The sequence below is a fragment of the Natator depressus genome, chromosome 13 (genome assembly GCF_965152275.1).
Source record: "Natator depressus isolate rNatDep1 chromosome 13, rNatDep2.hap1, whole genome shotgun sequence".
Lineage (NCBI taxonomy): Eukaryota > Metazoa > Chordata > Testudines > Cheloniidae > Natator > Natator depressus.
The window spans coordinates 37,828,816-37,855,574 of record NC_134246.1 but is presented as its reverse complement, the minus strand read 5'-3'; the positions used below and the strand labels follow the sequence as shown (position 1 = coordinate 37,855,574).

The window sequence follows — 26,759 nt, the reverse complement described above, 5'->3', positions numbered from 1 at the left end:
CGGAGTGACTGTGCTGGGGTGCGGTGGGAGGTACAGCTAGGGGAGCCTCCCCACCCTGTCACACTCCCTAACAGCCCCCCCTATACTGCCCCCGCTGGCCCGGCCCAAGGGTCCCCCATTCCTCCAACTCCCCATGCATCTGCCTCTCCACCCAGCCAGCCCCAGGGCCAGGCCTGTTATCCCCACCCCGCAGCTGGGATCAGAGCTGTTGGTGGTGGGGGGGGGGGGGTCACACCACTCGAGTCCAGCCCCCCGTTATCCCCACCCCCCAGCTGGGATCAGAGACATTTGGGGGCACCCCACTGGAGCCCAGACTCCCCCACAGGTTGACAATAAATGTTGGGCTTTTCCAACTGGGGTGTTGCGTGTTTGGGGGGAAAGAACTGAGGCTCAGCTGTAACCCCCCTGCCCCTTACCCTGGGGGGGATGTAACCCAATTCCCTGCCCCCCCAGCCGCTCTTCCCCTGCCCTGGGGGGCTCTGCTGGGGGAAGGGTTGGATGGTTTGAGGGTGGGTTTTGGGGGGGGTGAACCCCAACCTCCCAGAGCCCTAGTGGGAGTGGGTGAGGCCAGGGAGTGGGGCAAGGGGGCGGGGCAAGGGGGCAACAGGGATGGCAGGAGCCAGGCACGGAGGAGAAGGAGGGCGTAGGGAAGAGGAAATGAGGGAGGAGAAGAGGAAACGAGTGACCGGGAATCCAGAGGAGAGAGGAAGGGGAGACGGGAGACCCACCCCCACTGAGTGTCAGGCACCCCTCCCCCTGACGTGCGCCAGCTACCAACGAGGGAACAAGAACTGAGAACGTGAGTGAATGAATGAACCAAAGCCCTGCTCCCCGTGCCCCCCATCCAGACCCCCCCCCCCCGCCAATCAGACACAGGCCACAGGCGTGGGGTTCAACTTCAAACCTCGCTTTAACTCCCGTCGGCAGGGCGTTATAAATTAACAACTCCAGGAAGGACCGACAGCCGCCAGGGAAAGTCAGTCCCGCGCCCGCTCTCCGCTGCCCCGTTTTCTGTGCCCTTGCTCCTGCCCAGTTTGTAAAACCAAACCCAGGAAGCCCCCGACAGACCAGCTCCCGCCCCCACCCGGCTCCCTCCACACAAGTGTCTCTGGGGGACAGGGCCGTAACATGATCTAGAAGGGGGGGAGGGACGAACCAGGGCAGACTCTAGAAACAGAGGCGCCTGAAGGTGGGGGGAGAGGTGGGGGAAGTCTGGAGAAGGAAGCATACCTGAATCCAGACAACTGGTCGGAAGGTACTGGGTTCTAGAGCACAAACCAGTAACCGGACAACATAGATTCTAGAGTTGGGGACTAGGAGTGAAATGGTACCTGGGTTCTAGAGCATGGTAGAGGGAACCGGACACTTGGGTTCTAGGTCAAGAGCTCCAGGTTTTAGGGTCTGTGGCAGAGCTTGGGGGTGGCCCTCTGTTCTAGAAGAGGAAGAGGACCAGGGTGTGATTGGGATTCTAGAACACGGGGGGGGACGGGGTTCTAGATTCTAGAACAGGGAGGAACCAGTACTTTGTTCTAGAGTACCAAGACGAGGGGGGAAGGAACCCAGATCTGGAACCTGAGGCACGGAGAGCGAATTACAACAGTGATCTATGAAGCAGAACCGCATGACACCAAGTTCCAGAACAGAAAGGGAAAAGAACCTGGGACCCGGGTTCTAGAGCTGGGGAGAGGCAGGGGGGAACGTGGGGCCCAGGACTGGAGAGGGAGGGGGAACTAGATGCAAGACCCAGATCTGGGTTCTAGAGCAGAGGGAGGAACTAGACAGAGCAGGGCCCCAGTGCACGGGTCGGTTCCCCCGAACCTCCGCCCTCCCGGGAGTCTCTGAAACTCCTCATTCCTGGGCGCCCAGGTCCTCTTCCTCCGGCTCGTCGTCGTCCTCCTCCCCGTCGTCCTGCACCATGAGCCCGGCCTCCTCATCCTCGTCCTCGGGCTCCTCACCTAGGCACACCACCACCTCGGCCGGCTCGGGCGAGCGGGAATAGAACCAGTTCAGCACCTGCTGGGCCCCCATGCCCGACTCGCGGCACAGGGCTGGCAGGTCATCCTGGCGCAGCTGCTGCCGGGCGGCCCAGTACCGCTCCAGTGGGCCCGTGTCCGTGCGGGGCCCGGGCTCCAGGGCAGCGGCGGGGGGCACGGTGTTATCCCAGAACCACCGCAGGTGCCCGTGCTTGAGGGCGTAGCGGGTGTCCCCGAACCACTGGATGATCTCTGCCCGCGGCAGGCCGGTGATCCGCTCCAGCCACTGGTAATCCTCCCGCCGTGCCCACTGGCACCGCAGGAAGAATGACTTCAGCACCGCTAGCTGTTCCTTGCTCTTCCGCCGGCTCTTGCGCTGCCGCTGGGCCTCCAGGGTGCCGTGGGGGTGGCCGGGCCGGGCCCACGCCTCGGCCCCGTTGGCGGCAGCTCCAGAGGAGGGCGGCGCGACGTCAGCCACCCCCAGCCGGCAGGGCTTGCTGAGGTCCCAGGCGGTGTCCAGGTGGCTGGCGCTGGCCGGAGGATCCGCCCAGGCCCGGCACGGAGGGGGCGGCGTGGGGAAAAGGCTGGGGGGTGGTGTCAGCGTTTCTTTGGCTTTGGGTTGGGGGGCCGCGGAAGCTCTCCCCGGCTCTGGGGGCCCCCGGGCTGCAGCCGAACAGCTCCCCGGGGATTCCTGGGGCTTGGCTTTGTGGTGAGCGGCTGCAGGGGCCTCCCTGCCTCCCGGGGCCTTGCCAGTTTGCGTCAGGGGGTTGCTGGGGGCCAGCAGGGCCCCGAAGGCCGGGCGGTCCTGGCGGCAGGCCAGCCGCGCCCGCGTCTCCTCGATCTCCTCGGCGCTCCAGCTGATGCCGCAGCGCAGCCGCTGGGCCATGAACCAGGCCTTGACCTTCTCCAATTGCAGGCCGTGGCGCAGGCAAAGCAGCGCCAGGTCGGCCAGGCTGGGGTAGGGGAAGTAGCTGAAGGCCTGGCGCAGCGGCTGGTGGCCGTCCAGCTCGCTGGTCTGGGACGCCTGGGTCCACACCAGCTGCAGGTCCTCCGAGATGGGCGGCAGGCAGATGAGGGCCGCTGGCGAGCCGGGGCGGCCTGGCGACTCCTTGTTGGGGGGCATGGCTGGCCCTGCCACCGGGGGGTCCTTGGCCTGGGGCTCCGGGGCCGGCCGGCCCACGGGGACAGCTGTGGGGAGAGAGAGTGCGAGACACAATGAGCAGGAGACTCCAAGGAGGGCGGCGTGGGGTGCCCCAGAGCTCTATGGGAAGCCAGGCAATCTTCTCCCCCCAGGGGGTGGTTTGGGGGTGATTGCTGCCCCCCCGACCAGACCAATGGGGAGCGAAGGCTCTTACCTGCCGTAAGGGGGTCTGAACCCCAAATTGTCAGCCCTTCGTCCCCCCGGGGAGCCTGAGACCTGAGAAGAGAGACACATGCAGGTGAAAGGGATGGGGATAGAACCCAGGAGTTCTGACTCCCAGCTCCCTCCCTTCCCTAAGTTACTAGACTCTCTTACCCTCGCAGAGCTGGGGGTAGAACCCAGGAGTCCTGGCAGCCACCCCCCACCAGGCAGGAAACACACAGCACAGTTCTTGCCTCAAAGAACTCAAACATTCAAATAATGAAATGAAATACATACCCAGGAATTCATTTCCATCATATTTCAGGGGACTCAAGGACCAGCTCTTACCTTCTTTAGCTAATTAGGGCCAATTACGTCTTCGAGTCAGTCGTTAGCTAGGGACATAGCTGATCGGTCCTTAAAATAAGTTTTCTGGGGCAGCAATCATGCTTGTGTGTCTGTGACAAGGCTGCCGAGATGCTAGGACAAGACACACAATAATTACTAATAATGCAATTTGTTTTAATGCGTAATTACTGGCTAAGAAATAAGCGAACCCCGATTGCATTACTTGGTGATTAGCTTCAAGAAAGGATTGCTCAGTGATGAACTGACTGGTTAACAATTAAAGAAACAGTCAAACAGTTATAAAAATAATTAGCTTGTGGAAAGGATTGCTTGATTATTGACCTGCTAATTAAATAATTGACCAAAATTACTAATGAGTCACTAATACCACAAAATATTTGACCGGTAATTTGGAAACTGGAGGGTCGTGCATTTCTTCGCTTATGGAAGCCAGGTGCTGGGCGTTATCCAAGCCCACGCTGGTTGCTTCTCCATCTTTCTGTAACGCTGCGGCCGACCCACTCCGACGCTGCTAGGCAGCAGGGACTGTAACCACCCTACCGAGAACCGGCATGGCTGCTGGCACTTCGAAGTAGGCTAACGAGCCCCAAGCTCGGCTGGCCCCTTGAGTTCAGTGCAAATTTCTGACTGCGTGTGCTGCTTCCGAGAGCCCCCGGCTCCGACCGCTCCTAGAAATCGCTCCCAATGCCCCTGGCCTTCGCTGCACCCTAGAGCCATGCGATCAAGTTGAGATGGATCCGCATTGGTAACCTCTTCCTGATCACATCTGGCTGCTTGCCGTCGTAAGTGACTAATGGGCCAAGTTCCCATGGAAGGGCCATTTAAGCAACAATCCATCAGCACCTTCGGCCGAAGTGTCCACGGCGCAGCCAGCTTCGTCTTCCAGAAGATGTTGCTCATGGTGGAGCTTCGTTTCCGTGATGCAGGCAACGGCATGATGCTCTTGCTCTTCCAGGAGATGCTGCTGGCTTTGTAGCATCGTTTCCATTGTGTGGGCAACAACCTGGCGCCAGGGGTCCCCCTGCAGCTGCCACTGGCATTGGAGAGGAATCTCCATGGTGCGAGCTTGCTGCTGGCGCGCTCTCTGCGCTACCAACTGACTGGCGCATTTGACCAGTGTCTCCAAGGCACAGGTAGTGACATGGCAACAACGGTCCCCCTGCAGCCACTGTTGGAGAGCCATCTCCATGGCATGAACTAGCCTCTGGCGCTCTCCCTGTGACACCAGGTGCTGGCTTCCACCACCTGGGTAATGGCACGCAGCGCATCCTCGGTCTGTAGACACTGTTGACGCCACGTGGTTTGACGCTTTGCTTTGGTTGCTGCGGGTCGCTTGTTGGTCCTGGGCAGGATAGACAGTGAACTATAAAATTCAAAATCAGATCTTATCACTCCTACATAAGGGCTTCCTCAGCTCAGCCAATGCCCAGAGGATGGAGCACTGGAGAACCCAATTTTTTAGAAGAACATTGTCCATTCTTCCACCTTCTCCGATGGTGTCTATGTACCAATACCCAGTGCCGAAGGGCTTTGTAATCTAGCGGAAAAAAGCAGAATCCAAACCAACAGCTGAATGCGGCAGGCAGCCAAATTCCGATTGGAAAGACAGCCCCAATTCCGGAAGAAAACCATTGGCCCAAACAGCCAAGGGAAGTGGCATCTCCATATCTTGAGCTCTTCAGATCCAGGCTGGAAAATACGCTTTAGTCCAATGCATGTTATTAAGGCTAAATAGAGGGACAATGAGTAAATTGAACAGCTTGTGATCCAAACTGGATGATCTAGTGTGTCAACTGGCTGTCACCTCTACGAATCCTCATTAGTTCGGTTCCATCCCACAGTCTTTGAGGTTTATCAACCAATCCTTATTGTGGATGAGCGGAAGAGCAACGCAGCCAGAGGAACTAGGCCCGTGAATGTACGTAAGGTACAACCCAGTGGTATCGGAGCACACAAACTATCAACCTACATACCTTTAGAGCTCTAAGTAGAGGAGCCATTGCTGGTTTTCTAATTTTTAGCAATACTAACGGTCATAAACCACTTTCCCTAAAACCATTGGCTCGCTCTGGGGTCTCAGACTTTGTACCCGATGTCGGCCGAGCAGGTTGTCAGTGTGAGGGCATTTGTTGTGTCTCCGGGTTTCACTCCAACAGATGGGGTTCTCTCCACCAACACCTGCCATATTTCCGGACGTTTTGGACTCGGTTGGATGCAGCATTCAAAGGTCATCGCGTTACAGACAAAGGGAGAAATGTCACTGATTGGAGGGGTGCGCCTGACTATGCTTGGCACACTAGACCCCACTTCTCTCCCAGAGGCAAGGCTAGAACCTAGGAGTCCTGGCTCCCAGCTCTGCTACTCTAACCACTAGACCCCCACTCCTCTCCCAGGGCCAGTGATAGAACCCAGGAGTCCTGGCTCCTAACCTGCAGCAGATGTACAGCAACAGTTCTTGTCCCCCAAAGAACAGACCTCATTAAAGTAAACCAATCAATCTAATTAAAGTAACTAAGCACTGATCCTGTCAATATGATTGAAATGTAACAATGGCCCAGACCCTACATTAACAAGATCACTGGAGCCAATCGGGTCTTTCCGTTGCTCACCGAGCTGGACCGAGAACTCACCAGTCCTGAAATTAGCCCCTATTCGTTACCACTCCACTATTAATTGATGGGCCCCTCGTTACAGAAATAACGGATGAGTGATTAGCAATTACCAGGTCACGGGCCAAACAATGCCTAACAAACCTGAAGAACGAGGAATAAGATTCAATCCGGGGGTGACCAGACATCCCTGCAGGGCCTTGGTCTTATAGGTGCCCCGCCTCCACCTCCAGAAAAGAGCATCCTGATTTGTCACCCAAGATCCAGCAAGTCCCTGGTGGTTATCCGCCAATCAGCCTCGTCAGCAATGACCAATTAGTAGGGAACTGCCCAGAAATTCCACCATGTGGGAATTGTGTAAAATAAGCGAATACAGCTTCCTAATATGCTAAAGACCCAACCCCAACTCCTCCCCCAGACCCCCCCCAATTCCAACCCTACCTTTTCCCCACCTCCCAGACACCCACAACCCCAACTCCTCCCCCAGAGACCCCCACTCTCCAGCTGTTCCCCAGAGGCCCCCAAACCCCAGATACCTCCCCAAACCCTCAACTTCTCCCCAGTCCCTCCCCCAGAGACTCCCCATTGACCCCAGCTCCTCCAAACCCCAGCTTCTCCCCAGTTCCCCAAGAGACCCCCACACCAGCTTCTCCCCAAGACCCCCTAGCTCCCCCAACCCCACAGAGACTCCCCATCCCCTCCCCCAGCCATCCCCAGCGACCCCCCCACAGACAGTTTCCTCACCAATTCCCAGCTCCCTCCGACCCCCTTCTAGCCCCCTACACCCTCCGAGACCCCCAGCCCCACCTAGTTCTAACCCTGCTGTGAGAGGTGCGGGGTCTGGTGGGTTACGGCGGGGAGGGGCTGGAAGCCAGAACACCTGGGTTCTCTCTCTGACTCTGAGAGGGCGGGGCGGGGGGTCCAGTGGGTTGGGGTGGGAGGCTGGGAGCCAGGACGCCTGGGTTCTCTCCCTGGCTCTGAGACGGCGGGGTCCAGTGGGTTAGAGCGGGGGGGGGGGGGGGGGACTAGGAGCCAGGTCTCCTGGGTTCTCTGTGACACCGACCCTTGTCTCAGCCTCTCCTCCTGGGATCCCCCAACCCCCAGGGACCCCCCACAATCCCCCCTCTTTCTCTCCGGGGTTCCCCCCAAGCCTCCCCTCTACCCCCAAGAGCCCCCAGCCCCTCCCCCCACTCACACGTTCCCTCCTCCTCCGATTTTAGTTTCCTCCCAAGTTTTGGGACTTTGCTCCACTTGCATCCTGGGTAATGGAGACTCAGGGGGTGGGGCTTCCCCTGCACTGGCCCTTTAAGGGCGCCCAGGACACCTGGGTTCCCTCCTGGGAGGGGAAGGAGCTGGGAGCCCGGACGCCTGGGTTCTCTCCCGGGAGGGGGCAAGAAGCCCGGATACAACAATGGGGAGGGGTTAACCCAGGCCAGCGCCGATGGGGGTCGAAGGGCGGCCGAACTCACCCTCCCTGCGGTGCTGCCAGGGCCGGGCCGGCACCATCCCGATCCCTGCCCGGCTCGACTCGGCCTGGGCCCCTCCGGGCGAGGATTGGAGGCCGCGGCCCGGGGGGCGGGACCGGCCCGGCCATTGGCTGCCACAGAGCCCAGCCCGGAAACCCGGCCACTAGCCGGACGCCTGGGTTCCCTCCCTGCCGCGGGGTCTGGGAGCCAGGACTCCTGGGTTCTCTCACAGACGCTCCTCTGGGCTGGAAGAGAAATCGGCTGCTGCCCTGGGGAAACCGGCCCACGATAGAGCCAGGGGGGCCCCCGGGGCTGCGGGGGGCACCGGCAGGGCGGGGGGGTAGGGGGCTGCGGGTGGAGAGTGAGGGGCAGCGGCAGGGCTGGGGGGGCAGGGGGCTGCAGGTTAGGAGTGAGAGGCCAGAGGCAGGGCTGGGGGGGCAGGGGGCTGGTCCGAGGGTGCCAAGATGTGGGCAGCCCTGGTGTCCGGGCAAATGTGCCATGGAGAACGTGGCACCTTCCCTGCCCCCGCTGGGCTGCTGTCGTGGGGGAAACCTGCCCACAACAGCCAGCCTGGTTCGGCCCCCCGGATCACCCCAGGGGCCCAACCAGTGTGGTATGGACCCCCCTCCCAGATTGTCGGGTGGCTTTGACCAGTCCTGGCTTGCAGCAGGTTGAGTGCAGTACTGTCCACCAGCAGGGAGTTCCACCGGTTAATGACCTCCCAATGTCCTTGCCCCCCCCCAATACAGCCAGACCCTCCCCTCGAGCTGGGGGCAGGGTCAGATGGGATTTAGTGTCCCCTATAAAGGAATGGCTCCCCCAACGTCCTGGGTGGGGGTGCAGGTCCCAGAGGGCAGTGCCCGATGTGGGGGGCGTCTTTGGTTTCAGTTCCGCCCCCATCCTAGCCCCACCCTCCCCTGGACACCCCCATCCTAGAAGTCCTGTCTCCCCCCTCCACCCATCAGGTCCCTCCCCCACGCCCCCTGTAACTCACCCCCTCTTCCTGCCCCCCCATCCCATGGCTTTGGGGTCCCACGTTTCAGTCCCCGCAGAGGATGTGGGGCCCCCTACAGGAAGTGGATCCAGCCCCCGTCTCCGTCCTGCAGGGGACTGGGGGGCCCCTCGGCCCGCCCCCCACCCCGCAGGATGTAGTTCTGTCCCGCATTGTTGTCCCACAGCTCCTGGCCCCCCACGTGGCAGCGCAGGGCGAACTCCAGGGTGCCCCCAGGGGGCAGGGGCAGGCGGAAGGCAAAGCGGTCAGAGGGGGGGACGGCGGAGGGGCCGGCGTAGGCAGCGGGGGCCTCCTGGTAGCTGGCCCAGCCGTCCCAGCTGTAGCGGATGCTGACCCGCTTCTCGTAGGCCAGGTTGAGAACCCGCAGGGTCCCCGCCACCCCCATCCCCCCGGCCCGCACCCCCTCCAGACACACGCCCTGTGCCCCCAGCCGCGCCCCGAAGTCCGGCAGCCCCAGCGGGTCCCAGAAACATGGTGCCAGCGGCAGGCGCCCCGCCAGCGGGTCCTGGAGAAAACGGGAGGTGGAGGTGGAGGGATGGAGAGAAAGAAAGAAAATTAATGTCACGCTGTTCCCCACCCTGGACCCCGATGCCCCCTGCTGGGGGGGGCAGAGCTAGGCACCTGCCCCCCAGCTCTCATCCCCTTCCCTGCCCCCACCCTGCCTGCCCCTGCCCTCCCCAGCCCTTAGCTCTCCCCTGCCCCCAATCGTTACCTGGAAGGGGCGCAGGGGGGCAAAGTGGCGCAGGGCGTCGCGCCGGAGCTGGGTGTGGACGCGCTCAGGGACCTGGGGCAGCTCGGCCGGCCAGTAGTGCCTCACGCTGGCCAGCTCCAGACCCAGGGCGTCGGCGAAGCGCACCCGCTTCCGGGAGCTGGGGCTGCAGCTGCGGGATCCCCCACCGGGGCCCCCAGCCGGGGCGGAGCGCGCCCTGCGGCGCCGGCGCCCCCCCCTGCCACCCGTGCGGCTCTGCCGTCCCCGCGGCCGGGCCCCCCGGGCCCGCCCCTCGGCCTCGGAGTCGGAGTCGTCGCCCAGGCTGGGCCGGACTGTGCGGTAGTACGCCCGCTCGTACAGCCCCGCGATGTAGCTCAGGTTGCGCGGGATGTCGCTGGGGGGCGGGGGAGCGCGTGCCATGGGGCCTGGGGTGGAGGCCAGCTCGCTCCCCCCGGGCACCGGCTCGTTCTATCGCTCCCCCCGGGCACCGGCTCGTTCTATCGCTCCCCCCGGGCACCGGCTCGTTCTATCGCTCCCCCCGGGCACCGGCTCGTTCTATCGCTCCCCCCGGGCACTGTGTTGGTCTATTGGTCTGTCAAGGTGCTGGCTCGTTCTATCACTCTGTCTGGGAACCAGCTCATTCTGTTGCTCCATCCGGGAGCTGTATCCATCTGTCGCTCCATCCAGGCCTCATTCTGTCCCTCCGTCCAGGCTCTGTGTCCTTCTGTCACCCGTCCAGGCCTCCTCCTATCGCTCTTTCTGGGCTCTGGCTCGCTCTATCGCTTTATCTGGGTTTTGAGTCCTCCTAGCTCTCTGTCCATTCTACTGCTTCAGCAAAGTGCTCCCTTTTTCTATCACTCCATCTGGGCTGCGTCTCAGTCTATCGCTCCATTACGGCGCCAGCTCAGTCTACCACTTCATCGCTGCCTTCCACATTGTTCTCTTCTAGAAAGTCCAAGTCTATTTCTCTGTCTGGACCCTGACTCGTTCTGTTGCTCTGTCGCTATCTTCACGTTCTTCCCTTCCCGAAATTCTCCTTCTCTCTCTCCGTCTGGGCCGTGTCTTGTTCTATTGCTCTGGCAGGGCGCTGGCTTATTCTACTCCTTCCTCGCTGCCTTCCACGTTCCTCCCTTCCAGAGTTTCTGAGACTACATCTCCGTCTGGACTCTGCCTCCTTCTATCTCTCTGTTGTTGCGTTCTTGTTCCTTTTTTCTGGAGAGTCCCAATTTATCACTGCAGCCAGGCGCTGGTTTGTTCTCTCTCTCCGTCACTCTGTCTTCCAGGTTCTTCCCTTCCTGAGATTCTGAGTGTCTCTCTCTGTCCAGGCTCTGATTCGGTCTGTCGCTTCTGCGCTGTCTCCTCTCTCCTGCTATCGTGCGGTAACTCTGCCTGCCACTTTCCTTTCCTCCGGACTCTCTCGTTCTCTCACTCCAGCCGGGCTCTGTCTCGCTTGGTCACTGCCTCCTTTGATCTCTCCGCTGGTTCATTCTGTCTCCTTGCGATCCATCTTTCTATTGCTCTGGCTGGGAGCTGTCTCGTTCTGTCGCTCCGAGGGGGCTTCACCGTGGCTCTCTCTCTGTCACCTTCTTTCGTCCAGCAGACGCCCCTCCTCCCTCCCACTCTCTCCTTCTTTCACTATCCCTCCATCCCTCCTGGTCCAGGTGCACACAAAATCTGACTTGGCAATTACTGTAATGCTCAGAAACGGCACATGCCCTCCAAGCACTCTCCCCTCCTTCCAATGCTCAGGGCTCCCCCTTCCCCCCCGCCCCTGGGCAGGAGGTGGGGGTGGGGTAGTTGCTCCTTCCAGACCATACGGAGTTAACCTGGCAGGAACCCAGGCGTCCGGGAGTCTAGGCCCAGCTGGGGACACCATGTACCTGAGAGGTGAAGGGTCTAAAATGTTCCAATCTGGGATCAATAATTCATGAGACAAGATGCAGCTAATGGATCCCGGGAAGCCAGCCAGGGAATGGGTGTGGGGGGGACTGAGGGGAGGCAGAGCTGGTGGGGGGCAGGGCGGGGCCAGGAGGGGGCTGCGGGTCGGCAGCGAGGGGCACCGGGGGGTGGGGGCAAGGCTGGGCCAGGAGGGGGCTGGGGGTCGGGAGCGAGGGGCACCGGGGGGTGGGGGCGGGGGCGGGGCGGGGCCAGGAGAGGGCTGCGGGTCGGGAGCGAGGGGCACCGGGGGGCGGGGCGGGGCCAGGAGGGGGCTGCGGGTCGGGAGCGAGGGGCACCGGGGGGTGGGGGCGGGGCGGGAGCAGGTGCCATCACGGAGCCTGAAGAAGCCCGGCAGCCCCAGACCGGTGGGGGGTGCGTGGGGCGGGGACTGATTCAGGCCCGGGGGCGGCCATGTTGGTTTAGCGACCTGTGGGGTCGGGGTCTCAGGGCCAGGCCCCTGTGAGGCAGGGAAGGGTCAGGGGCCCAGGGGTCAAGTTGGGGTCAAAAGGTCCGACGTGGGCGGGGCTTGCTCAGGGCGGCGGAGCCCCCCGCCAATGAGGCTGGGCCGGTTTATCCCATCAGGGCCGCAGCCACGGGGAGGGACGTGACGAATCATCATGTTCAGCCGGTCAAAAGTGTCCGCCCCGCCACTCGCCCCCGACAGCCAATCAGAAGGCAGCGATCTCTTGACTGGCGGGACTCTGTCCGAATAGGATTCGAGCGATGGCGGACACTGGGCCAATCAGAGGTTTGGGCACGGCCCTTCCGGCGGACGGCCAATCACACGGTAGAGCTCCGTAGACGAGCGGGCGCCTTCGCCAATGGAATAGAGCGATGGTGGGCCGTTGGCCAATCAGACGCGCTCTCCAGGCCCTTCCGCCGGGCCAGCCAATGGCGTGGGGGCGAGGGGGCGGGCCCCGCCCGGGCGGCCAATGAGGAGCGGCGCGCGGCGCAGCGGCCGGCCCAGCGCGGGGCAGAGTAGGAGCCGCCATGGCCTCGTCGGCGCGGGGCAGCGGGGGCGCGCGCGGGGCGGGGGAGGGGCCGGAGGCGGGCGGGGGCCCCCCCGCGCAGTACGGGAACGGGCTGGGCGGGGGGCCGGACCTGGGGGCGGGGCCCCGCGCGCGGCGGGCGGGGGGCGCGGAGGAGGAAGAGGAGGAGGAGGGGGAGCTGCTGCTGGACGGGGGGGGCCGGGCCGGGGGCGGCGCACGGGGGGGGCCCCCGCACCCGCCGCCCCCCTCCGCTTCCGCCCCCCGGGCCGGGCCTGGGGGGGGCCCCGGCGCCCACCGCCCCCCCGAGGAGTTGGAGGAGGAGGCCGGGCTGGGAGAGGGGGACCCCGGAGACCCCGCCATCGAGGACCCGGTGAGCGGGGCGGGGACCCGGGGGGGAGATCTGGGGCCCGGGGGGGGAGGGGCACGAGGAGGGGGGAGGGATCTGGGGCCCGGGGGGGGAGGGGCACGAGGAGGGGGGAGGGATCTGGGGCCCGGGGGGGGAGGGGCACGAGGAGGGGGGGCTGCCCATGAGGGGGCAGATCTGGTCTTGGGTGGGGCTAGTCTTCAGGGGACTAAACAGGAGAGGGGGCTGTAGGGATGGGGGTGCTGATTTGGGGCTCTTTGCTGGGGGTCCTGGGTAGGATGGAGGTGTGTTGGGGGACCAGGGCAGAGCTATGGGGGGAGTTGGTGGGGGAGGGTGACATGGGGTGGCAGATGTCAACGGGGGAGTGAGGGCGGTGACTCAGGCCCCCAATCTGCCCCCCTTGCGCCTCAGGAGCTGGAGGCCATCAAAGCCCGCGTGCGGGAGATGGAGGAGGAGGCGGAGAAGCTGAAGGAGTTGCAGAACGAGGTGGAGAAGCAGATGAACATGAGCCCCCCGCCCGGCAATGGTGAGACCCCCTTGCACCCCCTGTGTGGACCGCATAAACCTCAGGCCCCCTGTACGTGGCGAAGTTAGGGGGCATCTGTGAACTGCACTGCCCTGAACCATCTCTGCAATATTGCCCTTGGACCATGTGGATGGTGGTGATTTCCAGACACATTTGGGAGTCTCGCTGTTCTGAATTGTATTTGTGTAGGACCTATGTAAACAGTAACCTCCCCGCCCCCCACATTCAAACTCAGACTCCCTTAGCGATTGTAAAGTCTAGAGACACATGCAAATTATGTCCCTCAGAATTTTGTTTGTGTAGGACTTACATAAATGCCACCATCTTATTTGTGTAAGACCTATGTACATGGTAACCATCACTTTCCCCCTTGGACCCTGTTGATTACAGGGCAGGGGGGAGGAATGAAGCTAGGAGGCATTTGGGATTCACTCTGCTCTGCATTTTATTTGTGTAGGGCCTGTGTAAACACTACTTTTTTGTATATGTAAGGATCTAAGTAAACAATACTGCGGGGGGGGCCCAATTCACTCTCAGACCCTGGCGGGGATGGCAAAGCCTAGAGACACATGGGAATTGTGCTCCTCTGATTTTTATTTGTGTAGTACCTACATAAGTGTTCCCATCTGGTTTGCACAGGACCTGTGTAAACACCGACCTCACTCATGCTGTTCTGAACCTTGTAGGTAGGTCCTACATAAACGCTACCCCTTGGGTTGTTTGTGTAGGGCCTGTATAAACATCTTTGTTTATACATCTGTCCATACTAATTATGCCAGATGCTGGTATAAATCCAGTACAGAAAGGGGGGTCTTCCCCTCTCTGTTCTGGGAAAGGGAGTGTGCCCTGGAAGAGATTTGGGGTACAGCCCCCCCTTACTAAGCCCCCTGTTCTCTCCTCACAGCTGGCCCAGTCATAATGTCCCTAGAGGAAAAGATGGAGGCAGACGCTCGATCCATATACGTGGGTAATGTAAGTGGGGGAGCCATGGAGGGGCTGGGGGGATTCAAGGGACCCTGTTTCTCAGCCCATTGCCCCCCCCTCTTTTTCAGGTGGATTACGGGGCGACGGCTGAAGAGTTGGAGGCTCATTTCCACGGCTGCGGGTCCGTCAACCGCGTCACCATCCTGTGTGATAAATACAGTGGGCACCCCAAAGGGTGAGTGAGATTTCGGGGGGCTCGTGGGGTGGCAGGAGGAGGAGTGTGGATCATAAGGGAGGGGCTGGAGGAGAAGCTGCGGCCCTGTGGGCTGGTTTTTGTGGGGGCTATGTTTTTCGGGTGTCTAATGTGGGATCCCCCCCCAGGTTCGCCTACATCGAGTTCTCCGACAAGGAGTCTGTGCGCACCTCCATGGCGCTAGATGAATCCCTGTTCAGGGGGCGACAGATCAAGGTGAGCCCCGCACCCTAAAACCAAGGCCCGTGAATCCCGAGATTGGGCCCCTATCCTGCCCTGAACTCTAGGCTCTCTCCTGGCTCACAGGAGCTTCACCTGTCACCCCGAACCCCAAGGTTCTGTCCCTGAACCCCAGCCCCACCTTCCCTTCTCTAGCCTGGGTCTGAACCCCATTTCTCTCTCCTGCCCCCAAGTTCCTCCTTGAGCCTTGCTGCACCCCGCTTCCCTCCCCCTGCTTGGGCCTCTCTGACCCCCCTCTTCACCCACAGGTGATCCCCAAGCGGACCAACCGGCCCGGCATCAGCACCACAGACCGGGGCTTTCCCCGGGCCCGGTACCGAGGGCGCGGTTCTGGCTACACCAGCTCCCGGGCCCGGTTCTACAGTGGATTCAGCAGCCGACCGCGCGGACGCTCATACAGGTCTGGGGGGCCAGGCTGCTGCGGGCAGGATGCCTGGGTTCTCTCCTGGTTCTGGGAGGGGTGTGGGGTCTAGTGGTCAGAGCAGCAGGGGCTGGGGAACCAGGACTCTTGGGTTCTATCCCCAGCTCTGGGTGGGGAGTGAGGGCTAGTGGTTAGAGCAGGGGCGAGGGGGAGGGCTGGGAGCCAGGACTCCTGGATTTTCTGCCCAGCTTGGGAGTGTGGGGGGGCTAGTGGTTAGAGCAGTGGGGGCTAGCAGCCAGGACTCCTGGGTTCTCTCCACGGCTGTGGGGGGGGGGGGGGGGGAGTGTAATGGTTAGAGCAGGAGGAGCTGGGAGCCAGGACTCCTGGGTTCTTCGGTTGTATTTCTCTTCTCCTCTCTCTTCCCCCGGTTTATTAACTCGTTCCCTTCTTCTCTCCTCTGCAGGGGCCGGGCGAGAGCAACCTCATGGTATTCCCCTTACTAAAAAGTGTTTTTTGGGAAAGAAAAAGAAAAAAAAAAAAAAAAAAAGAGAAGAATGTGACAGTGTTGCAGCAGCCCTGTGGGGCGCAGCGGGGGGCGGGGGCTGGCTCGCTGAGCACAGGGCTCTCCTCCTCTCTGTCCTTCTTCGCTCCCCCTTTTCCCGCCATCCGTCCAAGGGCGGCCTGCTTCCTTCCCGCTTTCTGTGCCCAGCCCCTCACTTCTCCGCCTTGGGCAGGCGGCGCTTCACTCCTCCCTTCCCCCGTCTCGTCCCCGTCCCGCCGCTCCCCCCCTGCGGGTGGGCCCTGGCCCTGGCGCTGCCCCCTGCCCGGCTCTCTCCTCTCCTCCGCTGCCCCTGCCCCCTTCCCTCCGTCCGGGCCGGGGCTGTTACCTGCCGTATTTCAGTGTCTTTATCTTTGCAGGTGGCTTTAGCCTGAAGGAATTGTCGAGCCGCACGGAGCTCTTGCGACCAGATTAACTATTTGGGGGGAGGGGGGCGGAGCAGGGATTGGGGGGCCTTTCCCCTCCCCCCTTTATTTTAATTTCCAGGCGGGGGGGCAAGGGCGGGGGGGGGGAGGAAAAAAACTTAAAAAAAAAATGTTTTGAGGGTGGAAAAAAATAAAAGATGTTTTTGGAAGAAAGAAAAGGGGGTTAAGGGTGATTTGTGAGGGGACAGGACTCCTGGGGTCTCTTGTGGTGGGGGTGGGGAACCAGGACTCCTGGGTTGTTAGGGGGTGCGTCTTAGCCCGGGGCAAGAGGTCCCTGGATAACCAGGCCCGCCCCCGCGTGGGGGAGGGGACCTGAGCTGCTGGCTTGCTCTGCTGTCCCTTGGTGGGAGCGGGGTTTGGAGGGTCCTAAATCTAGGCCCTTGAGTCCAGTCTGTTGGGTGTCATCTCTTGATCACGTGACTTGGGTTGGTGGGGGTGTTTGGGGAGCAGGTGTCATATGACCAGGGTCATGGGGGGCAGGTGCTGTGAAAAGGGCCCTTGACAGTGGCTGGGGGGTGGTCTCTCAGTTGGGGGTTGGTAGGGGGTGGGGGTTCTCTGGTGTCTCAGCTGATGGGGGTGGTAGGGTCCTGTGAGAGGTGCCATGGAAGAGGGAGGGTCCCAGGATGGTTGGGAGACTCGGTGGGGTCCTGATAAGGATGGGGAATCCCTGGGAGCATTTGGGGTCAAAGGGGAGTTAGGGGGTACCCCAGAGAATGATGGGGTGTTGCTATGGGGGGGTCTGGCAAGGTTGGGGGAGGGGCCCTGAGGCCATAGCAGGCCCCAGCAAAGGTTAGGGAGTTGCAGGGGGATGGGGGCATCCCCCTGGGGTGTCTCAGCTGGTGGGCTGGGGGCAGACAGCAGGGAGAAGGGGCCAGCTGCCCCCCTCTACCATTAGACCTCACCACCCTCCCAGGGAGCCCAGATGTCTTGGCCCCCTTCCTCTGATGTCAGGGGAGATGAGGTGGGGGCCAGGCTGGTGAGGGATGGCAGTGCAGAGGTGGTGGGAGTGGGTGTCTGGGATTTGAACCCAGGTCCCTGCCATCCTCAGTAGGAGGCTGTTATCCCACTGCCCACCACTGGAGGGTGCCCCTTGCCAGCTGGCCTGTCAGCCTGGGCCCCACATGTGGTGCTGGCATGGTGCCCATGTGTGCTTGCATGTCTGGGCATGGGGTGGGTGCATGTGCCAAGCATGGAGTTGGTGTGTTGCTGGTGTGTGTGTGCTGGGCACTTGGCCATGTTGTTGGCATGTTCCTCGCATGTCACGGGCCTGCTGGCGTGTTGTTGCCTGGCACAGGCCTGCCATAAGTCCAGGTGTGGCACTGGCGTGGAGTTCACATGGTCACCTGGCAAGGCGTGTTCCTGGGCCTGGCCTGCCCACACCTATGGATGGGCCTAGCAGTGTGCGCTTGTTTATGAGGCCTGGGGTGGTGGTGCCTCCCCGAGCTGGGCTGAGAACCCAGGAGTCCTGGGTCCCCTCCTCTTCCCAACCACTAGCCCCCACTCCCGTCCCAGAGGTGGGAGAGAACCCAAGTGTCCTGGTTCCCAGCCCCTCCTGCTCTAACCACTAGACCTCACTTCCCTCCCCTGTGGCTCCCAGACCCCCCCCCCCCCCCGCTCTAACCACTGGAGCCCACAGCCTGGCCTCCAACTCCCCTCCTGTTCACAGACTCTCTCTCTCCCCCCCGCCCCGCCCAGCATAGCCCCTTCCCAACTAATCCCCCCAACAGCCCCTCCGTCCCCTCCCTACCTTTCTTAGGGAATAGAATATGGGGGGAGGGGGTTGCTGGTTCTGATCTGGTCCTGGAGGGGCAGGCTGATTGCTGGGTGGGGGGAAGGTTGTGCACATGTGCCCCCCCCGCCCCCAAGGAACAGAGACAATTGGCTTTTTTCATTGATTTATTATTTACAAACATAGAAAAAATCTTTCCTGAGAGAACAGGTCACCCTATGGGCTCCCTGGAGAGGGGCTGCGGGTTGGGAGTGAGGGGCACCGGCAGGGCTGTGAAGTGGGGGTACAGGGGCTGGGGAGTCATCAGCGGATGGGGACCATCCCCTTTGCTGAGCTTTACCCAGACTCCTCTGCTTCCTCTTGCCTTGGCCAGTCTCCTGTAATCCTCTGCTTCTTGGCATTGGCCATTCTCCCATGATCCTCTGCTCCCCGCTGGTGTTGGCTGACCCCCCCTCGCTGCTGTCCTGTCTCCGGGTGGGGGGGTGTTCCTCTTGTGCTGCCCAACCGCAGTCAAGTCTTTGGCATTGCTCTGACCCCCCAAGCAACTCTGGGGTCCCTGGGGCTGGGGGGGGGAGGTCCATCCCCCTCCATGAGTCCAGACCTGAACTATCAATGATACGAAGATTCCCCTCTATGTAGTGGGTCAGGGCTTTGCAGGTGAGAGTTAGACTGGGGCAGACATCACAGGGCAAGGCTCAAAGGGCTTTTTGGTTGGGGGGCCAGGCCAGGAGGGGGTGCCCTTGGGTGGAGTCAAGGGTGAAGGTAACGGGGCACCCAGGTCAAAGAGGGGCGGAGGGCAAAGGGGAAAGAGGAAGATCAGTTGTGGGAGGCTAAAGGTCAAAGGGCAAGAGTCACAGTGTCATGGCTTAGGGGAAACTAGCCAGGGGTCAGAGGTTGCAGTAGGTTATTGGATCTGGGAGGGCCTTGGGCTGGGGTCAGAGGTCACAATTGGTTTGAGTAGGGCTTTTGGGGTCAGAGGTCACAAGGGGATAATTTGCTACGAGGCTTTGGGACTATGTCAGAGGTCAATGGACAGGGGTCAGAGGTCAGGTAGGACCAAGTGGCAGAGGAACAGAGGACCCTGGGGAGGGGGGTCAGAGGTCATACAGGGCTAATTGGCAGGGGGTCAGAGGTCACGGGTTTCATTGGCACAGAGGACCCTGGGGAGGGGGTCAGAGGTCACCCAAGGATCATTGGTGTCAGAGGTCAAAGGTCCCGGGGGTCAGGAGGGCGCCAGGGTGCTGAGCAGGCTGGTGAAGCCCTGGGCCCGCCGGGAGAGCTCGGCCAGGCGCTCCCGGAGCAGGCGGGCAGCAGGGGGTGAGGGGTAGCTCAGCGCCGCCCCCTTGACCGACAGCACGGCCCCCTTGAGGGCCTGGCACAGGGCGCTGGCAGCTGCCCCCACCCGGGCCCGCAGGGGGGCCGAGGCCGCCTGACGCGCCAGCGTGTCGCCCACGAAGACCAGCTTGTGCGCCGTGACGAGCACAAAGCGCCCGTGTGGCACGAAGACGCCCGGCGGCTGGTTGGCCCCGGCGCTGGCCAGCAGGGCCTCCGTGGCCGCCAGGAGGGTGGTGTAGTGCGTCCGGCACTGGCCCGCATAGAACTGCAACAGCTGGGCGTCCTCAGGGCTGGGAGGCACCTGGGGGGCAGGGGAGGGAGGGTGTCAGTGCTAGAAGGGGTCATTCCTGCCCCAGGTTGGGGAGAAGGGGGCGGGAAGGACCCAGGAGCCCTGGAGGGACCCCCTGTTCCAGGAGATGAGACCAAGGAATCCAGGAAATCTTGACGCCCCCCATTCACCCGCCCACCATCCAGGAAGGACTCCACCCTTCTGAAAATGGGACCCAGGCACCCAGGACAGCTTGATCCCCATCCACCACCAGGGAAAGGGACCCAGGCATCCGGGAAGGGACCACTCCTACCTCCTCCTCCTCCAGCAAAATGGGGGTCTCTGGTTGGAGTCTGGGGCTGGTCACCTCCTCTGGGGGGTCGCGGTCTGTAGCCGGGGCCTGTAGCCTGTCTGTCCCCTGGAGGGGGTAGAGGTCAGATTTGGGGTCAGGGGTTGATGCTGGGGTCAGAGGTCAGTGGTTGTGGGACAGGGTTGACATGAGGGGTCAGGAAATGCAGTGTCCGATTGGCATTTGGGGCAGGCTCTGAGGTTGAGGTCAGAGGTGAGGGACCCTGGGGCTTTGTTGGCTTTGGGGTCAAGGTCAGAGGTCAGTGACCTGGAGTCAGAGGTTGGGAGTCGGGGTCAGAGGTCAGGGTGGCATTAGGGTAAGAGGTTATTGGACAGAAAGCTGGGGTGAAGCAGAGGTCACAGGTCAGGGATCGGATAGCTAGGTGCAGGCTGGCATTGGGGCCAGTGATCAGGTAGCCAGGATTGGGTTGAAGTCAGGACCAGGGTCAGAGGTCAGGGATCGGATAGTTGGGATCAGGTTGGTGTTAGGGGTCAGAGGTCAGGGCTCGGGTTGGTGTTAGGGCTCAGAGGTCAGGGTTCAGGTAGCCGGGTTTGGCTGGTGTTAGGGGACAGAGGTCAGGGCTCGGGTTGGTGTTAGGGGTCAGAGGTCAGGGCTTGGGTAGCTGGGCTCGGGTTAGTGTTAGGGGACAGAGGTCAGGGCTCGGGTAGCCAGGCTTGGGTTGGTTTTAGGGCTCAGAGGTCAGGGCTCGGGTAGTCGGGCTCGGGTTGGTTTTAGGGCTCAGAGGTCAGGGCTCGGGTAGTCGGGCTCGGGTTGGTTTTAGGGCTCAGAGGTCAGGGCTCGGGTAGCCGGGCTCGGGTTGGTTTTAGGGCTCAGAGGTCAGGGCTCGGGTAGTCGGGCTCGGGTTGGTTTTAGGGCTCAGAGGTCAGGGCTTGGGTAGCCGGGCTCGGGTTGGTTTTAGGGCTCAGAGGTCAGGGCTCGGGTAGTCGGGCTCGGGTTGGTTTTAGGGCTCAGAGGTCAGGGCTTGGGTAGTCGGGCTCGGGTTGGTTTTAGGGTTCAGAGGTCAGGGCTCGGGTAGTCGGGCTCGGGTTGGTTTTAGGGTTCAGAGGTCAGCGCTCGGGTAGCCGGGCTCAGGTTGGTTTTAGGGCTCAGAGGTCAGGGCTCGGGTAGCCGGGCTCGGCTTGGTTTTAGGGCTCAGAGGTCAGGGCTCGGGTAGTCGGGCTCGGGTTGGTTTTAGAGCTCAGAGGTCAGGGCTCGGGTAGTCGGGCTCGGGTTGGTTTTAGGGCTCAGAGGTCAGGGCTTGGGTAGTCGGGCTCGGGTTGGTTTTAGGGCTCAGAGGTCAGGGCTCGGGTAGCCGGGCTCGGGGGGCGGGGGCACCCCCGGCTCACCTTGAGGTGGACGTAGTCGTATTCCTCTGCCAGCCGGATCCCCTCGTAGTCGCTGTGCCCATCCCCCGCCCCCTCATCCGGCCCCCCAGCCAGTCCCCCCAGCCGGGGCGGGGGCGGAGGCAGGGGCCGGTCCTGGATGCTGCCCTTCCGGGGGGCACCAGGCGAGGGCAGAGCCGGCAGGGGGCGGCGCGAGAGGCTCTCGGCTGAGGGCAGCCGGGGGCGCCCGCCCACGCCCCCCGTCTCACCCAGGCTCAGCCCCCCTAGGGCCGCCTCTGGCGGGGGGGGCCCTGGCAGGTCGTACTCCCCCCCCAGCAGCTCCTCAGGTGACTCGTAGAGGTTGAGCAGGGCGGACACCCGGCGCAGGTTGGATGGGGTGGCGTAGATGGGGGCCGGCTCTTCCTCCCATCCCTCCTCCTCCTCCTCCTCCTGGCCCAGGGGGGGCACGGCTGGGGGGGGCACGTTGTAGGGGTCGGTGTCTGGCGCTGCCTGCTTGGGGAAGGGCGTGGGGGTGTCATAAGTATCAGAGAGGGCGGCGTCCCGCGGGAGGGAGCAGGGGACGTCGTAGACCTGGGGGTCGGGGGGAAAAGAAAGTGAATCAAGGCTCAGACACTGGTCCCCCCCATCTCCCCGCCCCCTTCCCCTCCCCCCACCAGCCCCCATTCTCACCTCACTGGGGTTCCTGTCTCTCCGGGTGGCACGGGGCACCTTGTAGATATCATCACAGGTGGTCGGGCACGGCCGGGCGGGTGGGGGCACCACGTACACCTGGGGGGGCCAGAGAGGGGTCAGGGCCCAGACTCCTGGGTTCTCAGGCCGAGCTGTGGGTGATGGGGATGGGGAGTGGTACGAGGGATCCCCAGGGGTGATTGTGTTGGAGGACCTCTAAAGCCTGGGTTCCCTGGCTGGATGGGGGAAGGGAGGCGGTGGTGGGAGATCCCGGACGCCTGGGTTCTCACCTCCTGCTGTTCCTCCTTCTGCCCTGCCCTGCTCCTCCTCTGGCCCCGGGGTGGGTTGTAGATGGTGGATGGTGCGCTCTCCTTGTGGGGCGCCGGGGAGAGGTCGGGGGGCCCCGGCTCGGGCAGGATGCGGACGCGGTTGGCCGGGACGATGCCCTGCTGCCCGTGCAGCGAGCAGAGGTGCCAGCCGGCCAGGCCAGGCACCTTGGGCTGCAGCACCAGCATCAGGTCCCCCCGGCGGAAGGAGAGCTCCTCTGGGCACTCAGCCACATTGTCGAACAGCGCTCGGGCCAGCTGGGCCTGGGGGCAGAGGGAGCAGTGAACCCACAGGGACGGCTGGGAGAGAGACCAGGAACCCCCAGGGACAGCCGGGAGAGGGGCCGGGGACCTCCAGGGACGGCTGGGAGAGGGGCCAGGGACCTCCAGGGATGGCTGGGAGAGAGGCCGGGGACCCCCAGGGACAGCCGGGAGAGAGGACAGGGACCCCCAGGGCTGGCTAGGAGAGAGACCGGGGACCCCCGAGGGCCGGCTGGGAGAGAGTTCGGGACCCCCAGGGCTGGCTGGGCCTGTGTGCAGAGGGACCAGTACTCCCAGTGCTGCTTGGTGGCAGACCAGTATCCCCCGGTACAGGGCTCATTTCCCCCAGTCGGGGTGGCAGGGACAACCCCCCACCCCCTGCAAATTCCCAGCCAACCCATTCCGGGTCAGGGTGAAAATGGGAAGGCTGTAACCCCAAGCTTCAATCTACTTACAGACATGGTTCTTCCAGGGAGGGGTCTTGTGTTGGGAGAGACAGATGGGAAAAGGAAGGAAGGAAGGTGGGGTGATAGGAGAAAGCAAAAGGAGTGAACTTGGGAAAAGGTGTGAATGATGAAGAAAAGAGTGTGAAATGAAAGAAAGACAATCACAACTTTCCTCTAAACTGTAAATTAAGGCCTAGATTATACGTTGGAGTTTATAGATTTGTTTAGTTCTTTCTGCTGTGGAATGGGGGGTGGGGGGCATATGGGGATGGAGAGAGAGAGAAAGAAAGAGATAGAGAGAGAATCACAATTTTCTTGTAAACTTTTGTCAAAGTATCATTTCAAAGTGTCCCAGTTCCTTATAGGTCCCTCAGTCTTTCTTCCATGAGTTCTGGAGGCCAAACAAACAAGCCCAATACTTTGAGCCTAAGTAGTTTCCAGCCAACTCAGCAAATCCGTTGGGTTTCCCCTCGGATCCAAACACGACTCTTTTCAAAAAGTCCAGACGTGGAAGAGCAAAATCCCGGTCATTTTCCAGAGGATCGAGGAGTCTTTTCTGCTCTGCAAACAGCTTCTTTGGTCAGCAAAATACATCCAGCGAGCACAGACACATGTAGAGAGGCCTGGCTGCTTTCATGGTGCGTGGAGGGAGGCACGCAAGGAGGTTCAACAAGTTAGGACAAAATCCTATTTTGCAAGAACAGGACTGAGTTGCAACCAGAAAGCAAAGGGCAGGCATTTCCAGAGGGTCCTCCCCAAAGCTCAGAGTATCCAAGATTGGGGTTTTGCAGACCTGGGCAATCCAGGAAAGCTTGCAAACCTTTGCGTAATCTTGCCAGCGAAAAATCCAGACAATTTTTTGCAAAACAATCTTGCAACTGTGTAGAAATCTTGCGACCTTTCCCCCAAATTTAGACCATTTTCCTGAGCCAAAGGAGCCAGAAATGTGGCCTCATTCCAAACTCCAGAATTCTCGCAAGCATCAACACCCCTGCTTTTGCAAACGTTCCCAAATCAAGACGATTTTTGGAAAGCTCAAAATTTCTGCCCTTTTTTGCAAGTTCGGCTATCCAGAAATGCCATGAAATGTCCCTCAAAATATACTGGTTTTGCAAATCCAGATTTTTTTTAACAAGTTCAAATCTCCAGAAAAATCACAGACTCCCTACAAATCTAGACAAGTCTTTTTCCCCACAATGAAAGGAAAAAATAATCTAACTCTCAAAAAAATCCAGAACTCTCACCAAAACCGCGTCCTTAAATCCTGAATCTCCTTCCACAGAAGAAGTGGTGCATATTCACAAGTCCAGAAATGTTGCAAACTTTCTACCCAAAGCTAGAAAAAAAATCATTATCTTGGGGTGGAAATTGCTGAGAAATTCTGCTAATTAATGTATCAAACATTCCAGAAATTAGGCAAATGCAGAAATCCAGAATGTTTTTAATCCACAGGGAAAACTGTGGCAACTTTAAAGTGCGGAAAACAATCTCTCTCTCACACACAGAGTTAATTTTTTTTGCAACTTCCAAGAAAATTGAGATAATCCCTCCACTACCTCAAAATTCAAACCCCGTCATTTGCTTCGGCATCTCCTCCAACCCCAGATTTTGCACCATGCCACGAATGACGCCGGCGCCGAGCCAGCCAGATGGCAAACGCACCGGAACCAAAAGAGCACAACATCCAAACGCCAATTGGCAAAGGTCAAAATCCAGAAAAATATAGTGTGCCCCAAAATAGCCCCCTTCCAGACTAGGGTTTTTTTTCTGCAGAAAGAGATAGAGAGATAGATAGAGGGGGTGGATGGGGATAGATAGATAGATAGTGTGCAAGGGGTTTGAGGATGAGATAGATAAGGTCTTTTGCTGAATGTGTAGAAGAAAGAAAGAAAGAAAGAAAGAAAGAAAGAAAGAAAGAAAGAAAGCCAAACTCCTCCCTTTGAGTTCCCAAGAAATCTCTGAACTCAGCAGCCAGCAGCTCTCTTGGGAGTTTGCTTCTTCCCCAACCCCATAATCAGGGGCTTTGCCCAGCAGCTGAAGCCAAACCCGGGCTCTGGGCTGGGCGCCCGCTGGCCCCCTGGGCTGTACTTTGTCTGGGAGGGGCTGCAGCTGGCTCTGAGCTGGGGAGAGGGAGGGAAGGGGGGGAAAGAGGGAGAGAAAAACAAGGAATGGAGAGAAGAAAAGGGGAAGGGGGAATGAAGCAGGGAGGAAGGAGGGAGAGAAGAAAAGGGGAAGGGGGAATGAAGCAGGGAGGAAGGAGGGAGAGAAGAAAAGGGGAAGGGGGGAATGAAGCAGGGAGGAAGGAGGGAGAGAAGAAAAGGGGAACGGGGGAATGAAGCAGGGAGGGAGGATAAAAGAAGAGAACGAAACAAAGAGGAAAACAAACGCCCCAGAGAGAGGCTCAGCGGCTCTTCTCGGTCGTTGCCTCCTTCCCCCTCCAGAGCCCGGGGCGCGGCTCCCTCACTCGCTTGTTCCCCCGCCGGGCCGAAAACTTTCCCTCCCCCTGTTCATCCTCCTTCCGCCGCGGCCCGGGCAGCCCGTCCAGTCCCGCTCGTTCTCCCGCAGCTCTCCGCTCGCTCGCTCGGCCACGGGCTGCTGCCCCAGGCGGGGGGATCGGCCCCTTCCCTCCTCCCTCCCTCCTTGCTTCCCTTCTTCCCTCCCTCCCCCTTCCTTCCTTCCCTCCTCCCTCCCTCCTTGCTTCCCTTCTTCCCTCTCTCCCTCCCCCTTCCTTCCTTCCCTCCTCCCTCCCTCCTTGCTTCCCTTCTTCCCTCTCTCCCTCCCCCTTCCTTCCTTCCCTCCTCCCTCCCTCCTTGCTTCCCTTCTTCCCTCTCTCCCTCCCCCTTCCTTCCTTCCCTCCTCCCTCCCTCCTTGCTTCCCTTCTTCCCTCTCTCCCTCCCCCTTCCTTCCTTCCCTCCTCCCTCCCTCCTTGCTTCCCTTCTTCCCTCTCTCCCTCACCCTTCCTTCCTTCCCTCCTCCCTCCCTCCTTTCCTCCTGCCTCCCCCTTCTCCTCCAGCCCCGAGGGAAGCTGGCCCCGCTCGTCTCTCTCCTCCTCTGTCGCTTTCACATTCTCTCTTCCCTGCTGGGAAACCCGAGTCCCCTCCCCCAGGGCTGGCCGGGCGCCGAGGCAGAGGGAGGAGGAGGGAGGGAGCCAGGGATTGAATTACTACCCATCCCCCCCATCCCCAGCCCTCCCTCCTTCCCGGTCCCAGCGGCTCCGCCTGCCCGGGCACCAGGGAGGGGCAACCCCCGCCCCCCAGCGCCCTCCGCGGGAGCTGACTCCCCCTGCCAAGATGGGGACTAGGGTGACCAGACAGCAAGTGTGAAAAATCGGGACGGGCGAGGGGGGTAATAGGCGTCTATATCAGAAAAAGACCCCAAAATCGGGACTGTCCCTATACAATTGGGACATCTGGTCACCCTAATGGGGACTGGCAGGAAAGAGAACCCAGGCGTCCTGGCTCCCAGCCCCGCCTGCTCTGACCCACCAGCCTAGGGTGACCAGATGTCCCGATTTTATAGGGACAGTCCCGATATTTGGGGCTTTTTCTTATACAGGCTCCTATTACCCCCCACCCCCGTCCCGATTTTTCACACTTGCTGTCTGGTCACCCGACAGCAGCCCCTGCTCCCTTCCCAGAGCTGGGGATAGAACCCAGGAGTCCTGGCTCCCAGTCCCCCTGCTCTAACCACTAGCCCCCACTCCCTTCCCAGAGCCAGGGAGAGAACCCAGGAGTCCTGGCTCCTCATCTTTACTCCTCATTCACCCTGGTGTCTCCCCTCCAAGCCACAAAGCAACCTGTGGGGAGTGCTGCTGAGTTAGCCCCAGGGGTTGGGCGAGGGGCTTCAGCCCCACACCCGAGGGGAGGGGGGTGAACCCAGCCCAGGGCTATTAACTATGCCTGGGGGGGGCAGGCCTCATGATTAGCAGCCCCTATACAGGGAGCCCCCACAGCCTGCCCCATGGAAACTGAGGC

General features: G+C 60.9%; 4 protein-coding genes across 8 annotated transcripts; 1 reads left to right on the top strand and 3 right to left on the bottom strand.

Moving 5' to 3' along the window:
- Window positions 1–904: 904 nt before the first annotated feature.
- On the bottom strand, window positions 905–7,850 carry HOMEZ (homeobox and leucine zipper encoding). Of its 3 annotated transcripts, none has more exons than XM_074969319.1 (3): window positions 7,763–7,850; window positions 3,329–3,390; window positions 905–3,161 (listed from the first exon to the last, which is right to left on the bottom strand). In XM_074969319.1, the coding sequence occupies exon 3, from the start codon at window positions 3,094–3,096 to the stop codon at window positions 1,849–1,851; it is 1,248 nt and encodes a 415-aa protein (XP_074825420.1). In that variant the 5' UTR covers window positions 3,097–3,161; window positions 3,329–3,390; window positions 7,763–7,850; the 3' UTR covers window positions 905–1,848. The 3 variants fall into 3 exon arrangements, with proteins under 3 accessions (XP_074825420.1, XP_074825419.1, XP_074825421.1); XM_074969318.1 differs by lacking the exon at window positions 7,763–7,850 and adding an exon at window positions 7,489–7,686; XM_074969320.1 differs by lacking the exon at window positions 7,763–7,850 and adding an exon at window positions 3,664–6,665.
- A 976-nt stretch (window positions 7,851–8,826) lies between these two features.
- PPP1R3E (protein phosphatase 1 regulatory subunit 3E) lies at window positions 8,827–9,900 on the bottom strand. Its single transcript, XM_074969424.1, has 2 exons — window positions 9,484–9,900; window positions 8,827–9,276 (listed from the first exon to the last, which is right to left on the bottom strand). Exons 1-2 carry the CDS (start codon window positions 9,898–9,900, stop codon window positions 8,827–8,829), a joined length of 867 nt encoding a protein of 288 aa, XP_074825525.1.
- A 1,383-nt stretch (window positions 9,901–11,283) lies between these two features.
- On the top strand, window positions 11,284–16,065 carry PABPN1 (poly(A) binding protein nuclear 1). Of its 3 annotated transcripts, none has more exons than XM_074969316.1 (8): window positions 11,284–11,367; window positions 12,001–12,205; window positions 13,183–13,297; window positions 14,202–14,269; window positions 14,350–14,456; window positions 14,603–14,690; window positions 14,963–15,114; window positions 15,539–16,065. In XM_074969316.1, the coding sequence occupies exons 3-8, from the start codon at window positions 13,216–13,218 to the stop codon at window positions 15,576–15,578; spliced, it is 537 nt and encodes a 178-aa protein (XP_074825417.1). In that variant the 5' UTR covers window positions 11,284–11,367; window positions 12,001–12,205; window positions 13,183–13,215; the 3' UTR covers window positions 15,579–16,065. The 3 variants fall into 3 exon arrangements, with proteins under 3 accessions (XP_074825417.1, XP_074825418.1, XP_074825416.1); XM_074969317.1 differs by lacking the exons at window positions 11,284–11,367; window positions 12,001–12,205 and adding an exon at window positions 12,677–12,777 and having other exon boundaries at window positions 15,539–15,562; window positions 15,994–16,064; XM_074969315.1 differs by lacking the exons at window positions 11,284–11,367; window positions 12,001–12,205 and adding an exon at window positions 12,677–12,777 and having other exon boundaries at window positions 15,539–16,064.
- Window positions 16,066–17,987: 1,922 nt separating this feature from the next.
- On the bottom strand, window positions 17,988–24,938 carry EFS (embryonal Fyn-associated substrate). Its single transcript, XM_074969314.1, has 6 exons — window positions 22,795–24,938; window positions 22,043–22,342; window positions 21,753–21,851; window positions 21,087–21,653; window positions 19,705–19,809; window positions 17,988–19,424 (listed from the first exon to the last, which is right to left on the bottom strand). The coding sequence occupies exons 1-6, from the start codon at window positions 22,798–22,800 to the stop codon at window positions 19,011–19,013; spliced, it is 1,491 nt and encodes a 496-aa protein (XP_074825415.1). The 5' UTR covers window positions 22,801–24,938; the 3' UTR covers window positions 17,988–19,010.
- Between the last annotated feature and the right edge of the window lie 1,821 nt (window positions 24,939–26,759).